The sequence below is a fragment of the Anarhichas minor genome, unplaced genomic scaffold (genome assembly GCF_050575085.1).
Source record: "Anarhichas minor isolate MPS153535 unplaced genomic scaffold, ASM5057508v1 ptg000043l, whole genome shotgun sequence".
Lineage (NCBI taxonomy): Eukaryota > Metazoa > Chordata > Actinopteri > Perciformes > Anarhichadidae > Anarhichas > Anarhichas minor.
In genome coordinates this window covers 4,375,403-4,390,924 of record NW_027466489.1, presented here as the reverse complement: position 1 = coordinate 4,390,924, position 15,522 = coordinate 4,375,403, and the positions used below count along the sequence as shown (strand labels likewise).

Here is a 15,522-nt window from a genome sequence, read left to right as displayed (position 1 = left end):
TTTCCAGCAGCCAGAATGGTTCCAGCGTTTGTCTCCTCTACTATAGTGTTGAATAGTTGACGTCACTCTACACACGGACTGATGGGGTAGTTGATTGGCTTCAGGTCACTTCCAGAGTCGTGCGACAGATATGAGAAAGAGGAAGGGAGGGGAGAGAGTAAAAATAGCCTGCGTGCCTGCTTAGCATTGTGTAAAAATCTACACAAAAAAGCACTCGTAAAAAAACTCACGAAACAAAAGAGTTCCTTTTTAAAGTCTGACAATGACTTTGCATTTGCAAGATCATTGTAAATAATGTTCTTTTGTTCTACAAGTGCATTTCATTTAAGGCTGAAGTTCTGTTTTGCCATAGAAAGTTTGAGGTCGGCCTTATAATTCACTCTGCATAAACTAAAGCAGAAACTAACATGACCATGGGGTAAGGAGTGCATAACATGACCATGGGGTAAGAAGTGCATCTTGCAAACAAAATGTGCTTTGTCTGAAAATTGGACAAAGGACCTAGACCTAGAGACCCTGTCAGACTTGAGGAGAAGTTTGCCTCGAGTGTGTCTCCATAACCCCAAACCCCATAAGTGGTGGGAGCTGTGAGGGCTAGTCGAAAAGTTCCCCTTGGCTGCTGGAGCAGAGATAATTGGACCCAGGTTTAGCCGGAGTTTTGGTATTCACATCTTGAGCCAAGTTTTGATCTTCACAACTTCTCCCACCAGACAGCGCCTGTGTCATCAGGGTCATCTGACTACATGACACATTTTGACTTGTTTTCTGCATGGGAGGAATCCTGACTCATGTTGGGTCAGGTGACTTTTTCACCTTAGCTCCTACATGTGTGGATTATGATGAGTAAGGTAAACACAGAGTGGCAAGTGAAAACCAATATCTGTCCAGTGACCAAAGAAACAGCAGCGTTAATGTTGGTCTACCTTAAAATAAAAGAGCTAATGAGATGTGAGGGGTGTGACGGCAGTGCTGCAGGGTGACAGTGGAGCCTGAGGCAGAAGAAAGAGATGCCTTGTTTGTGAAGTTTTCTAAATTAATAAATGTTTGTTAAGCTTCATTTAGACTCCCAAGACACGCTCATCACGCTTCTAACATCATATGGTCTTGATGTGTCAAAAACTATTTAAGTTTTCATTTAAACTATCAGATTAAAGAAATAAGTAAGCAAGATCACACATCTGACCAGATGTTTGATGCCAGCTTTTAGAACTTGGTTTGGATGCCTTTTGTGACACATTTTGGTCAGTTCAAAAATAACATTAATGTTCGATGCACAGCCCTATTATTTACAATGGTCATAGATAAACTTTCTGCTTATTAATAACTCCATGAAAATTGGACAAATTGTGTCAGCACATCGTATATCTATCAGAAATCGAGGACAGGAGATAAAAGCTGCTATTATACACAGACTATCATTCCTAGTTTAAACAGCCAGATTTCAAGTGTGTCTCTTTAACACAAAAGACTCAAAGAACTACAGAAAATTCAAAATGACAATTGGCCCCTCAAAGCTCAAACTTCAGCTACTAGAAGTGCAATCTGGCAAGGTGTCTGTTATTTCTCAGCCCAGAGCTAACAGTGCTCACAGACGTTTTTTAAGCAGCATTCTTACATTTTTTCTGGAGTTGCACAAATATCATCCGCATCAAACTGCACTGACATGGCTGCATGTCTTTTTCACTAGAGCAGGATGATTGTAAAACTGTGAGAAGTCTTGTAGATGGAAACTCGAGAAAAGCAAGAGGGTCAGTTCATCATACATGAGGAAGCCCCTTCTTGACCTCTTCGTGGCTTGTTCGGGTCTACGCTGCACCTCTCTGAGAGCTGCTGATTGTTCTCAGCTGCTTTATAACACAGTGATGAAATATGCAGTCCCTCTGCCTCTGAGTGCGCAGGACTCTTGCTATTGACCCAAACATGTTCTGCACACCCCTCACAGAAAGTAGTACTTCATCTGTCAACTTTGTGTGTGTGTGTGTGTGTGTGTGTGTAACGTGTCTATCGGCAGGTCGCAGGAAAGAAATACACCCTGTGGGATGACTTCCTTGTTGAGGGCAGACGCGGTCAGCAGGAAATGACCCTGGGAGATCTGATCCAGTATATCAAGGTATGGCCACCTTATTCCTTTCAGCAAGGAAACATACACTCTCCTCACACCCGCTGCTACTTTGTGCATATTTTGAGCATGTTTTTTTTATATTTTTACCCCTAAACCTGTTCACCTTCCTCCAGTGCACACAATGGCCCTTGTTTGAAATTATTGGCCACTTTACACCTTCTATTCACAACTTCAGGACTCTATTCTACCATCCTGGAAAAAGTTTTTGAACCATCACATTTCTTCCAATGCCTGAACAACATTTGGAACCTTTCCCTCAGTTCATACGTGTACTACTCATACATGCTCATCTGACACCAGATTTGTTTTGACATGTTAGTTTTTGAGACGTCACATAATAGTGAGTTTAAGAGGTGCTAGTAAGTGAATGTTGTTACCTTTGGACAAAGCCAGGCAGCTGATTCCCCCTGTTTCAAGTTATTGTGCTAAGTTAGCCTGCTGCTCGTGGTCGTTTCATATTTAGCAGACGGACATGAGAGTTGTACCACCAGTCCTGTAAACTAACTCTCTGCAAGAAAGTGGATACATTTCCCAAAATGTAAAACTTTTCCTTTGAGGCCTCTACTTATCTTCATACAACCTAGATTTTATGATTCATAAGGATTGTGCTTACAGAGATAATTTAAAATATTGTGTCTGTAACAACTAAGATGCTGACTTGCACAAAATTCACACCAAAGTAGAAGTCATAGATGAGAAGATAAACATGTCAGTTCCAATTCAATCTTTCGTCCAAGTCAAATTGTTGGACAAGTGATACGAATTTTCACAACATTGACAAACGTCAAGCTGTCACATAAAAACACGGAGCAAGTAATTGATTAGAAACTAGATCTGGTGATTGCACACCATAGTAACCCTGAATACAATGTACATTTATAGAAGATCTCATATCCCAAATGCGACCAGGATACTAGTCTGCATATCCAGTAAAGTGCGAGTAAGTACTCTCCTAATGCTCTTACATATGCAGTATGTCTTTATTATATGACATAGGCCACTTGCAGTAGAAATGCCTGAGCATATGACTCCTAGCTTGTTTTTTTATGCATGCACCGTCTTGCCCTGAACAGACGTTTGATTTATTGATTCTGCTGCAGTTTGTTCTGAGGAGGCAACGGGAAAATAAATTGGCAAGTGATCATATTTGCTCCAGGTTTTGTTTAACCTTTGACTGGTTGCTTTCCCCCTGGTTTGTTTGTGGAGACACTGAAGAGCTTCCTGAACTGCTGAAATTGTTTGAGGACACAGGTCGTCATCAGACCTTTAGCACTGCGGACTGCTTTCTTTGTAGAAATTACCTCTTTTACACTTTAACACATTGCTATGTTTGTTATATTGTACTGTGCATTTAATTGAACCCTTTCTTTGTGCAGGAGGAATATAACCTGAGCATCTGTGAACTCTACTATGGAACAGCTATGATATACAAGGGGCAAAGAGAGAGGCTCGAGCAGAGGTATGTCTAGCTAAAACAAAGATTCAGTGCGATTTCCATATGCATTGCTACACATTGCACACAACCCTGCCACATAAACAATCACAACGAGCAGCCTCCCTTTGTTTGTTTAGAGGCTAATGGCAGGATGAGGTGTTTCCTCTGAGCCTGTGAGCAGAGAGCCTGTTGACACACTCGCATGCACCACTGAACACTGACGAGTGAGACCGATCCTCATCGGGTTTCCGTCTGCTTGTTGAGGACCAGAGTTTAAGAGTAAAATTAGTACAAACCTTTTTATTCTGCATGTGAGAAGCCACGCTGTATGGGCCTGTTCAGGGTTGCGGCACATTATAAGCCCCGGGGTGTTTGAAATGAAGTCAGGCGCCTTGTGCTGTGAACTCTCCACATCAAGGACTGTATCACAGCAGAATACGCACCCTTTAGGGATGTTTCGATTCCAGGAGGAGGAGGAAAACTGTAAGAAATCAGGTTTAATATAAGTTTTAAAGGCAATGATGTGTACATCGAAGTTGTTGACTGTTATTGTTCTTTGCTTGATTCTTGCTGTGATGTCTTCATGTTCATCTTGAAATGGACTGTGTGTATGTCCATGTCTGTTAATGACGCTCCAGTCTCTGGGGAGCTGGTGTTGTTGTTGAGGTTAGATTGAGCTGCAGTCTGAAAGGGGCAGAGTGCTTGCCATGTGGACAGCAGGCCACACGTGACAAATGCCCTCTCCAGCAGTCACTTCCTGTGCAGTCGCCCTGCTCCTAGCTTCCTGTGTTGGGCCCGTGAGGGGGAACTTAGAACTTAAAAAGTCAGAGGCCATTCAAAATCATTTTATTGTATAGTTGCTATTATTTTATGTTTTTGTTATTGTCAAAAATTCCCATGAAAAGACCAAAGCCAGCAGTGTGTTCTCAATACTTTCCTGACTTCCCTAACCATGGCTGTGTCCCCAAGCCCGATCCTTCCAACTGATGATGTAAATCCTTAAAAACAGGTCACAAATATTTAGTTTAATTTTTAAGAACAAATGAAATAGTTTCTGGGCACTATAGTTTGTCTAAAACCTTACATGAACAGCAGTGAATAGTAAAAAGTAGTTTTGTTGGAGACTATTTTCAGCCACTGATTAATACACCTTTTGTGTGCCTCTTGAGTATTTCCAGCAGCAGAATGGTGTATCTCACAGGGGATTACGCTTTATAAAGCTTTGGATACATAAATACTTGATAGTAGGATGAATTAATTGCTTTCAGTCTTTTCATGGAATTTGTTGATAATAAGAAAAAGCTAATCTCCTGACAGAAGACACTAATATTTATGGCCTTGTTGATGATGATTAGACACTTTTTAAAAGCTACATTAATGCAAATGTGTGTTAAAACTAGTTATAATTATAACATTTTAGAATTTGTAATTTTTTTCCATTCATACTCTTCAAGTGAAAGCTTAAATATACTGTGTATTTTTGCAGTGTTTCTGACGTGGTGAGGATGGTCACCAAGACAGACATCCCTCCACACATGAAGATGCTGGAGTTGACCCCCTCGTTTACTGAAGATGAGGACTGTCTGACAGTCCCACCTATCAGATACATGCTCTTGTGATGCCGCCAATACAACGTTTCCACAGTTTCCATTGAAAATGCATCACATGGAACCCTTTCAATGTGACAAAGCAAACGTAACTCTCCTGTTACATCATATCAGTTAAAAACATCCTGCTTGTGTTGCTTTAGCTGTTGTTTACAAAGATTAATATCTGAATGATTTGTTCCAGCGTCTATCTATTTCTTCCACAAATATTTTTGAATTATTTCACTGGCATACTTTCATCATTTGTTTTTGTTATGATCCTACTTCTCTTTTTTTGATTTAACAGCAAAAGCATAAACTTTGCAAACTGTAATTTCCATTTGCCAACTTTTGGTTCTCATTTACAAGTAAAATGTGTCTTTCGAGAGGCCGGGCTAAGAGGTTGTGAAGATGCCAGCCAAGGCATATGGATTAGAAGATCTGGAGCTGCTGGGGCAGTACTGGCTTGGTTTCAAGGTTTAATTCAGGTCAGACTGAGCACGATGTTAAAGGAGTGCAAGTCAGAACAGGCCGCTGGCACAGTAGGTACAGTGCTTTGATGGTTTGGGGGTGCTCTAGCCATCTGGACACAGCTGTCTTGTTTAAATCTCACTCCAAACACACGAGCACCCCCCCTCCCCTCCCAAAAGAATCCCAGAGCTGGTCAGTGTGGAGAAGCTGGTCTCATCTGCTTCTCCAGTTGGCTGTATTTTACTCTGACATTATCACTGGAACTACTTTTAAGGGTCTTGCCGCACTGTGTACTTGGGTCTGTGTTGTGTTTGAAGGATGCTGTTTGTGATTCATATAATTCAATAAATATGTGTCTTTGAGGAACCATTATATCTGTGTACTTCACTGACAGACTTCAGTTCCTTCACAAACATACTTTACCAATGAGCACACTGCACCCAACCTCCCATTGTAACCAGAAAAGGGTCCTGTTGAATATACTTGGTTTACAAAGCTTAAGAAACGTAACTGTGGGTTTTTATTACATGTTGATAGTTATTATATTTTTTAAAAGAAATTCAGGACAACCACCACTCCACCTGGCTTAATCTTAAATAAGGTGCTGTAAGTATCAAACGGTTAACACTGATGGAATCGTGGAATATATATATTCATGCAGAATACAATTTATTTTAGCTTTCAGGCTTAATAAGGACCTGCTCTGATTAAGGTCCTTTAGACCAAAAGCTAAAATAAAGTGTACTCTGCATAGAATAAGTGTGCGGATATCTATTCTATCGATTCTCTTTAAGAAAAAAAAGATTCTACCCCCAACTACTAACTGTGAGCTTAAAAGTTGTCAAGAAATATTGCGTTGATGAAAACAGCAGACACCTTTCGCCCCTATAATATCACAACGGCACATGAAAGATTGAGAAGACGCTTAAAATGTGTCAAACTCAATGATGCATGGCTACAATAATAATAATATTTCAGGCAGGAACAGAAAATTTTCATTAAATCCCCCAAAAAAAACTTTTATTCCAGATGTATCAACATTGTGGACAAATCCAATTATGAAAATAGAACAATTTTATTCTAATTTGTGTTTATGATCAGTCCGGAGCTACAGCGTCACTTAAATGTATCCAATAATGTCATTGCATATGATGGGTTGTCGGCTGCCTGTCTTCATTAGAGCAGTGAACTGGTAGGAGTCAGCGTCCGGTTGATGCAGGCCTGTGTGGGACTGGTGAAAGAAGGGTTTCAGAGCCTGGAGTCCCACTGGACAGGACATCCGTTTGGGAGCCTCTGCAGCCCTGCTGAGCCTTGTGGAGTCTGCGGGCCTCTGCCTCACCTCCACACTTTTAGACATTCCTGCCAATCTCCGCCGCATGTTGATCAAAATGTCTTTGGCAAGGCGGCGGCGGCCCGCATTGGGCTTTGGTTCTGCTGGCTCAGGACACTCTGGTAGGTCCATCCAGTTCTTTATTAGGTCAGCAAAGCTGTTGTCCCCAAGAACCAGAGGCTGTCTGTTTCTGCTGCGGCTCAGCAGCGATGTTGTCCAGTCCTCTGGGTTACTGGCCTCAAATGAGGTCCAGCGCTCCAGGCAAGCGTCCGAGGTGGATTTGGGCCGGATTCGGCCAGAAGGTCCTCTGTTTGTGCGGAGGCAGGCGGAGGAGGAGACTCGCACATTCCTGGTCCTCCTTAGCACCACACCTTCATCTTGCCAAGAGGCCTCAGAGTAACCCGAGTCAAAGTCCAGACTCTTTTCACTGCTTGGGGAGCCTTGTGTCAAACGCTCATGCTGCTGATGCTCTTCCTCTTCTTCCAGGGGGCTGGCCAGGCAGCAGGCAGAGTCATACGTGCTGGCTTCACTGGCGTCAGAAACACGTAGACGATTGAGTCGCTCTTGCTGTGCCCTCTGTTTGCAGAGCCGTGTCACAGCGAAGGACCGAGCACATGGTTCACTCAGTGGCCTAGGCCTGCTTATCTGCTTCAGGTCCTGCAAGGATCTCATCATGCACTGCATTTGGTCCCGGAGGCAGTCAGCAGAATCTCCTAAACAAAGCTAAAAGAAAGACCCAAAGAATCAGTGGGGCAGGCAGAATTTATATAAAGTCAACTCGTCTAAACAAAAAGCTTTGTTCGACTTTTGCAAGAGGCGACAGAGCAGTTAGGCTGGCTTCCAAAATATCCCATCATGCCCTGGCTGGTATAAACACAGTTGCCGCTTTTATTTCTATAACTGGGCCAATAAGATTTTTACCAGCTGAGATCACTCTGCTCTATGACCATATAACAAGTGAAGCATTCCTGTAAAACCGCAGAGCAGCTTTATGGAGACCATCCCATGCAGTATGATCCCAGAAAATGAAAAAGTCGTGGCTCGGAGAACAGGATGCACATTTTACACTGGGACAAACTCTCCCTGCCTCATGATGCATGTTGACTGGACTGTATTATAAAGCAGGAAATGACGGCAACATGTTGGAATTACGGAATTGTAATGTTTCAATCATTTTCCAGCCTTCAGATAAACTGAAATCAATGCAGTCCACTTGACGCAACATTTCTTTATATTGTTCCATCCAAACCATTCCTGTGGCAGGAAGCAGACACTATTGTCCTCAAAAAAAATCCTCAGAAAATTAGTAGCTCAACCTTTTTTGTTGTCGTACAAGTTCTTATAATATTTAGTTTGTTGAACCACCCTGTCCTGTCAGTGTTTGGCTTGGAGATGTAGGGACACCACAATGCCATGATGTTGTCACAGCTGTGGGTGCTGAACCATTTGGCCCCTGGGGGGGGGGGACTTATCTGACATACAGAGACATCCTCAGTGGGACTCTGTGGTTGGTCTGCACCTCTTAAAATGCCCTGTTCTCCTTGGCTGCCTTCACACAACGAGGAGAGGTGATTCACCCAGTTGTATGCATTTGGTAAGGACAGTTTGGTTTGAATTGACTGTGACTTTGAGGATTGAAACATTCTTGCTTTCATAAAAAGAACAGTCATCAGAGGAACAACTTTAAGAGTCAGTACAAAATGTACGCTGCTTGCGCAAAAAACGCTTCTGCTAAGGGTCCTGAGCAACGGCCTTTGCAATCTCACAATCAAATCTACAAAACTGTGGATATCTATTAAAGCACGTGGATAAAACTTACCATCGCTTGTGAGGAAATGTCTGCAGTGAAGTTCAGAATCCTGTAAATTGTTCCTGTAACCAAAAACAATGCATTAGATAAATGGTGGGCGTTTTTCACAATTATTACACTTACACTTTTAGTCGTTTATTAAAAGGCGAACAACACTCACCTTTGCATTTGATTCAGGAGTTAATGCCAGCACAATCCACAACTGCACACATTTACAGTAAATCAGAGATGGTTTGTCGCTCTGTTAATTCCTCATCTGAACTGGTTGAAGGTCCGTCGGCGGACTTTAACGACGCTGAGCTTTTCGCTGCAGCAAATCAGCGCAGGGCATCACAAAACCAGCCAATAGCAAGTCGCCTGAAACTAGATACCTCCCTGTGTAATTACAGCGGGTCCTACTGTAACTTTGTCGGGTTTCTCTGTGGTGACTCTACATCTGGAGTTGGCTGAAAAGACAATTTTTCATTTACACTAAACAGAACATTTTAAAACGCTTTTCATTCAACCATTTAAACAGATACTATTAAGTATTCCAAATCACTGGCATTGATTGTATTTAATACTTTACGTTTAAGACCACCGCTTAATTTTAATTTTACAATGCTGTGAAGGCCAACGTTAATGCAGAAAATGAAACGCCACTTCTGTAAAAAAAAATGTCTTTGCTGATAAGTCTCTGTATGCATGTGCATACATATGTGATTTATTAAAATCGACATACTGCCACCTAGTGGATCCTTTTAGACAAGACCTCTCAGTTTAACATTCCTCATATAGTCTTTGAATAAACCCTTATCTTTTGTTAAAATATGAGCAATGCATAAGTCCTTTCTCCATTGTTCTCTTAAGTTGGTGTTTAGAAATACAAACATGGTGTTGGGCTTGCAGTTCTCTTTTCACTTGACCATACTCAACAGCACTGTGCGGTAGAGACCTTCAGGTTTATGTGATCCACAATCTCCCAGGACCTGAAGTGGGCCTCCAACATCGACGCCATCTCAATTAAGGCCCCGCAGAGGTTGTACTTCCTGCGGCAGCTCAGGAAGTTCAACCTGCCTCAGGAGCTGCTGATCCTGTTCTACTCGGCTGTCATCCAGTCTGTTCTCTGCTCTTCCATCACTGTGTGGTTTGGATCGGCCACCAAACAGGACAGGAACAGACTGCAATGGACTGTCAGGTCTGCAGAAAAAATCATTGGTTCCAGCCTGCCCTCCATCCTGGACATGTACACCTCCAGAGTCAGGAAACAGGCAGGAAACATCACTGCAGACCCTTCACACCCTGGACACAAGCTGTTCCACCTCCTCCCCTCTGGTAGGTGCTACAGCTCTGTACGCCAAAACCACCAGACACAGGAACAGCTTCTTTCCACTGGCCGTCACTCTGATGAACAATTAATCAGACGTACTGCATCTTCATTTGCACTATTACCACCATTCTGCACTAAAATCCATTGTCCATCGTCATTGTTGTTGTTCTTTATGCTCATATATATTCTTCGATATATATTTATATTTATATTGTTAATAGTTAAATGTTTATGCTTAGTTTATCTGTTCTAATCTGTTGCCTTTAATATCCTTGTTTTTATATTTGTCTTGTTTATTCTATGTATGTACGTTGAGAGCAATGTGAAAACCGGAGTCAAATTCCATGTATGCGTACGGATCCATGGCCAATAAAGCCAATTCTGATTTATGTGAAACTTGGGATCCAGCACCTGCCTCAGTACCATGAATAACAGTCAGACTTTGTGGTCAATTGTATCATATTAAAAAACGGGAGAATTAAAAAAGAAATAACAGACATGCTCACAATAGTTGTAGCCTATGAACTGCCTCAAGAAGACACAAACACACAAACACACACACAATATATTTTTTTAAGAATAAGCCTTTTCATCTAATGTTGACGTGAGACAAAAAAACATTTCTGCCATTAGTAATTCATGAGCCTAACATTTTTGGACTTTGTGCTTCTCAATTTAAATTGCTGGTGCAATCGTGTCCCTTTCAGAAGCTTTGTAATCCAGCATGGAACAAGTGTTTTTTTCATTAAACTAATAAATCCAACAACTGTCTCCATTAGTAATTAAAGTAATAAATGTACAAATATACATGAAAAAAGATGTTTATAACAGGATTGTGGATGACATTGTTATACATGTATTATTACAACAGGAGACCAGGCATAAAAAAAGAGGCTTATACCTAAACTAGCTTTTCAATAGAGTAATTGAAAAGTAAAATTGAAAAGTAAAATGAAACTATGGAAATTGGAATGGTGTTTGTATCTTATTTTTTTTTTCATTATTTCTATTAATTTATCTCATATACTTTTTATATTTTAAGTTGTACAAATGGAGAATGAACGGAAAGTATGGAAATGACAAAAATAAAATGTAAAACTAAAAACATCAACATTTTTTATACAATCTTTAAAAGTGGTAACAATCTAATACAGTATAGAGGACCTTCAAGTTTCTAGTTAACATTGGAGATACATTTAGAAATCTCAAGCTCCAAAGGATTAATTGAGGTAAAATTTAGTTTTTGACAACGTCCAAAAGTATTTAAAAAAGTGGAAGTTTATTTTTGCTAACTTTGTTACATATTAACATAAGAAATGTATTTTAAACCTCACTTGACACATTTCTTTACTTCAAAACTTTTGTTTTTGAACAGTTTCTTAATCAATGCGATGGCCTGAACTGTGCATTAATTACACGTTATTTTCTTTTACGGTTTCTGTGTGAAATTACCACCTATGACAAGTGTGTATGTTTAAAGCCTCTAGGTTCCATATATATAATACAGTAAATACATATTTTGATATTTGATGGGTAGGGTGGATATCAGGGCACTATTAGTGCAAATTTAATTATACCCAAGCAATAAGTGAAAAAGCTTATAAGCTCACGTATATGAAAAATCGGACTCTGAAAAGTAACCACTAACTATATCTTTTTAAAATAAACAGTGTAGGAAAATATATTTCCCTCTAGTGGAGTAGAAGTAGCATAAAATGGAAACACTCAAGAACCTTTAAAACTTACAATACTTCAGTATATATACAGTTACTTTCCGCCAATGGCCGAATGGCACAAAACAGATTTACGAATCACCCATTTACCTTAAAGAAATAAAACAGACCTCTGAGGTTCAGTTTCTACCATATCGTCCTCTTTCTATATTCTTTTTTGGTAGAGTTTTGGTCCAAACACAGCGGATCAGAATAGTATGCGTTTTATGCATTTTCCTTTGACACATCACACTGTAAAATAAAAGATCATGTGAGTAAACTTTTATTTACATTTAACAAGTGAATTACTATTATCTTAACATTAGTGACTATCATCCATTTGTCTCTGTGTTGTGATGCAACTTAAATCATTAGTTATGTGAACCGAAGTAGAGTATAAATAGCCCTAATTCACACTATGGAGATGGCATGTCTCTAAAGAACAAGTGTAAACAGATATCAAGGCACAAACATGTAAAAAGACTTGGAATGGAACAAATACCACAAAACAATACATGTTAGGAACAGACATAAGCACTTACAAATCTTGCAGATTTCTTAAAAGTGACACGTAAGCATTTCTGTTTTATTTCTTCAAAGAAGTTACTTAGGAATGTTATTCAGTTTGTGGAGGGTACAAGCTAATCTATGGACGGTCATGCAGGACAATGCAATATAATACATCTGTGAATATTGATTCTGTGTAAACATTATACAAAAAAACACTTTCCCTTTATCCATCTCGTTCTCATGCTTGTTTGTTTTCTTCCAAAAATAAGCTCTAGGGTCAAAAGGTTCATAAAACGCCAACATTAGTTAACAGAAGTTAATGTTATAAAAAGTTGTTTTTGTACTGTATCTTCTTACTAAACTGCAAATGAAGTCAAATGAAAACCAAAAACAACCCGAGAGCTCTGTAGAGATAAATACAGTGTACAAGTGGTTCTCAAATTGGTTCTTGAAGGCCTTTTGAGGATGAAAAATATTTTTATTTTTCTGAATTTTCATTTGCCAAGTTGCATGATAAGAAAATGGCTTATTATAATGATAAGTTTTCCTCTTCCAACAATTATCTTCCACTTGTATAATATTACTTAGGTTACAAATGTCATTTACAAACCAGTAAGGGGTCCTTGGTCAAATGTATATTTACAGGCACTCAGTATGAGAACACCAAGACCAGTAAGAAATGTATATATAAAAGGAATATGAACACAACTGATAATGTGATGGTTGCAAATCACTGATTGAGGGCATGGACGAGATGGAGTTCACGGAGGCTGAGAGCAACATGAATGACCTGGTGTCCGAGTACCAGCAGTACCAGGAGGCCACTGCTGAGGAAGAGGGGGAGTTTGAAGAGGAGGGTGAAGAGGACATGGCCTAGACGCCTACCATGACCTAAAGTTCTTTAAGGTTTCCCCTTTAGGAATCAAGTCTGTTATGGTTTTCATTATGAAAAGCAGAAATCATCATATGGCTGTTGCAGTCTCTCATGCAGTCTGTGTGCGTCAGGCATTGCCCTGCATGAACAGAAAAACAACAGAAAAGCACCATTACACAAATACAATAAAAAGAAAATGAGAGAAGAGCTTTTATTTCACTGTTTTAATAAACAGACTTAAATTGATGTTGACTAATTTATCCTGTTTTGGTTTGACTTGCTACCCCAACACATTTTATTCATTTAGCACGAATTTATAAAATCTCAAATTTGAAAAGGTGAGTGAAACCAGCACAACCAAAGTTAGCTACTTTGTTTCTGATTATAAAAGTTGTGCTTAAAGAACCAAATACCGTAAGTACGTAGCTCCACACAGTGTTTCTTAGTTGTTCCAGTTCCAATAAATAAGCTGAATAACAGTTGGTGCATTTAGTTATTTTAACAGATTTAAAGCTGCTAAAAGTGAGAATATTCTCACTTTTAGGATGATCATCTGTGATTGCATTAGGACTGCTACTACCGACTACATTCGTTATTGATTAATCGGGCAGTTTTTTCTTGATATATTGATTATTTGTCATTGTGTATAATATTTGCTTGTTTCCTATGGAACCAACAGTTCAAAGCACAAAGATATTCAGTTTATTGTGAAAAAGGGAAAAAAAAATAAGAAAATAAAAACCCACCATTCAGGAAGCTGGAGTTTTTTTTTTTTTTGCATTTTTACTTAAAAATTCCTAAAAGAATGAATCAATTATCAAATTGTTCCCAATTAATCTTCTATTGAACGACTACGTGATAAGTTGACGATGCATCTAGGCTCCGAGCCACCTAAATTGTCTAAAGCTGTTCCATAATATTTTATATTTCATCGTCCCGCTGTCCTACCTTTAGAAAAGACCACAGTCTTTTAGGTTGTTCTTAATAATGACGTCAGTGACGGCGTCAAAGACAAACTGCACGTTCTTGGTGTCAGTGGCACAGGTGAAGTGGGTGTAGATCTCCTTGGTGTCCTTTTTCTTGTTCAGGTCCTCAAACTTGGTCTGAATGTAACTTGCTGCTTCATCAAACTTGTTGGCTCCTGGGAAGCAACATTTCGGAAGGATGAGGAAGTGATTTGTTATTAAGATGACAGAGTACTTTTTCTTGTGTTGTGATTTGTTAGTAAGTCAACAACCTTTAACTATTAAAAGCACTGTGTACCTGTGTATTCTGGAAAGCAGATGGTAAGGGGGCTGCGAGTAATCTTCTCCTCAAAGAGGTCCTTCTTGTTGAGGAAGAGGATGATGGAGGTCTCAGTGAACCACTTGTTGTTACAGATGGAGTCAAACAGCTTCATGCTCTCATGCATTCGATTCTAAAAAAAGGAGCAAAGTCGGTCATGGCTGAAGTACAACAACTTATCAGAGCTGCCACCAGGGGACAATGTTGTTTAACATTGTAAATGTGAGAAATATCCAGTGCAGAGCATCTTTTGGCCAGGCACAGCGAGACCACAACAAGGGCGACCGGAGGCCAGCCTGAGATTGTTGCTGCGGCCCAGCAAGACCACAAAAAGGGCGACCGGAGGCCAACCCGAGATTGTTGCTGCGGCACAGCAAGACCACAAAAAGGGCGGCCGGAGGCCAGCCTGAGATTGTTGCTGCGGCCCAGAGACAGGGAACCGGGGTAGATGTACTGTTGGGTGATGAGTAGATGGAAGGCAGCTGGGTGGACTTGGCAGGTGCGTTGAATGAATGTAATCAGGAGGGAGCCGGGAGGAGACCAGGGCGGAGCCACGCCCAAAGCACGCACGCACACACACACACACACAGACAGACACAGGAGGCAAAGCCTAATCGTGACACTAACTTCCTACATTAAGACAGTCTTTTTATTCTCTCATTCACTCACAAATCTCTCTGGCTTTCGCTATCTGGCTCCTACGCTATCAGCTGACAGTGGGAAATTTCGCCTAGGTCTCCCTCAGCCAATCATATGTTTCCCGTCAAACTTTAAACACCTGTTCTCTTCCCTGCAGTCAGCTGTCATTTCAGTACAAACCGATGTGACCCTCCTCCCCATTCATCATCACATCCGGTGCTCAAGGTTTCTTCCACTGAGGGCAGTCCCACTCAAACATGCCATCATCTAGATCTTCAGCCTGCCCCTACTGTCTTCAACAACTCCACCAGTGTTGACTCTCCAAAATTTTTACTTTACTTTGCACAATTTAATAAATGTATTTGTTCACTGTAAATTAAGTTTCTCCTGATTTAACAACCTGTGTCTCCCTGTATAAGTGTGTCAATTATCTCCCGGTG

The 15,522-nt window shown here is 40.4% G+C and overlaps 3 protein-coding genes across 5 annotated transcripts in view; 1 reads left to right on the top strand and 2 right to left on the bottom strand.

Moving 5' to 3' along the window:
• Window positions 1-5,986, top strand: part of uba7 (ubiquitin-like modifier activating enzyme 7) — a 33,849-nt gene extending 27,863 nt beyond the window's left edge. For both annotated transcript variants that reach the window (XM_076110471.1, XM_076110470.1), the window contains exons 22-24: window positions 2,012-2,110; window positions 3,499-3,581; window positions 5,044-5,986. In XM_076110471.1, the coding sequence (XP_075966586.1) occupies window positions 2,012-2,110; window positions 3,499-3,581; window positions 5,044-5,176 (315 nt within the window). In that variant the 3' untranslated portion in view covers window positions 5,177-5,986. The remainder of the gene's footprint in view (window positions 1-2,011; window positions 2,111-3,498; window positions 3,582-5,043) is intronic.
• Window positions 5,987-6,623: 637 nt separating this feature from the next.
• Window positions 6,624-9,030, bottom strand: inka1b (inka box actin regulator 1b). 2 transcript variants are annotated; one of them, XM_076110472.1, is made up of 3 exons: window positions 8,915-9,030; window positions 8,764-8,816; window positions 6,624-7,667 (listed from the first exon to the last, which is right to left on the bottom strand). In XM_076110472.1, exons 2-3 carry the CDS (start codon window positions 8,764-8,766, stop codon window positions 6,735-6,737), a joined length of 936 nt encoding a protein of 311 aa, XP_075966587.1. In that variant the 5' UTR covers window positions 8,767-8,816; window positions 8,915-9,030; the 3' UTR covers window positions 6,624-6,734. The 2 variants fall into 2 exon arrangements, with proteins under 2 accessions (XP_075966587.1, XP_075966588.1); XM_076110473.1 differs by lacking the exon at window positions 8,915-9,030 and having other exon boundaries at window positions 8,764-8,854.
• Window positions 9,031-14,109: 5,079 nt separating this feature from the next.
• The window catches only part of gnai2b (guanine nucleotide binding protein (G protein), alpha inhibiting activity polypeptide 2b), a 30,325-nt gene continuing 28,912 nt past the window's right edge, over window positions 14,110-15,522 (bottom strand). Inside the window, exons 7-8 of the mRNA XM_076110959.1 lie at window positions 14,423-14,576; window positions 14,110-14,300 (exon numbers count right to left, since the gene is read on the bottom strand). Of these exons, the coding sequence (XP_075967074.1) occupies window positions 14,110-14,300; window positions 14,423-14,576 (345 nt within the window). The remainder of the gene's footprint in view (window positions 14,301-14,422; window positions 14,577-15,522) is intronic.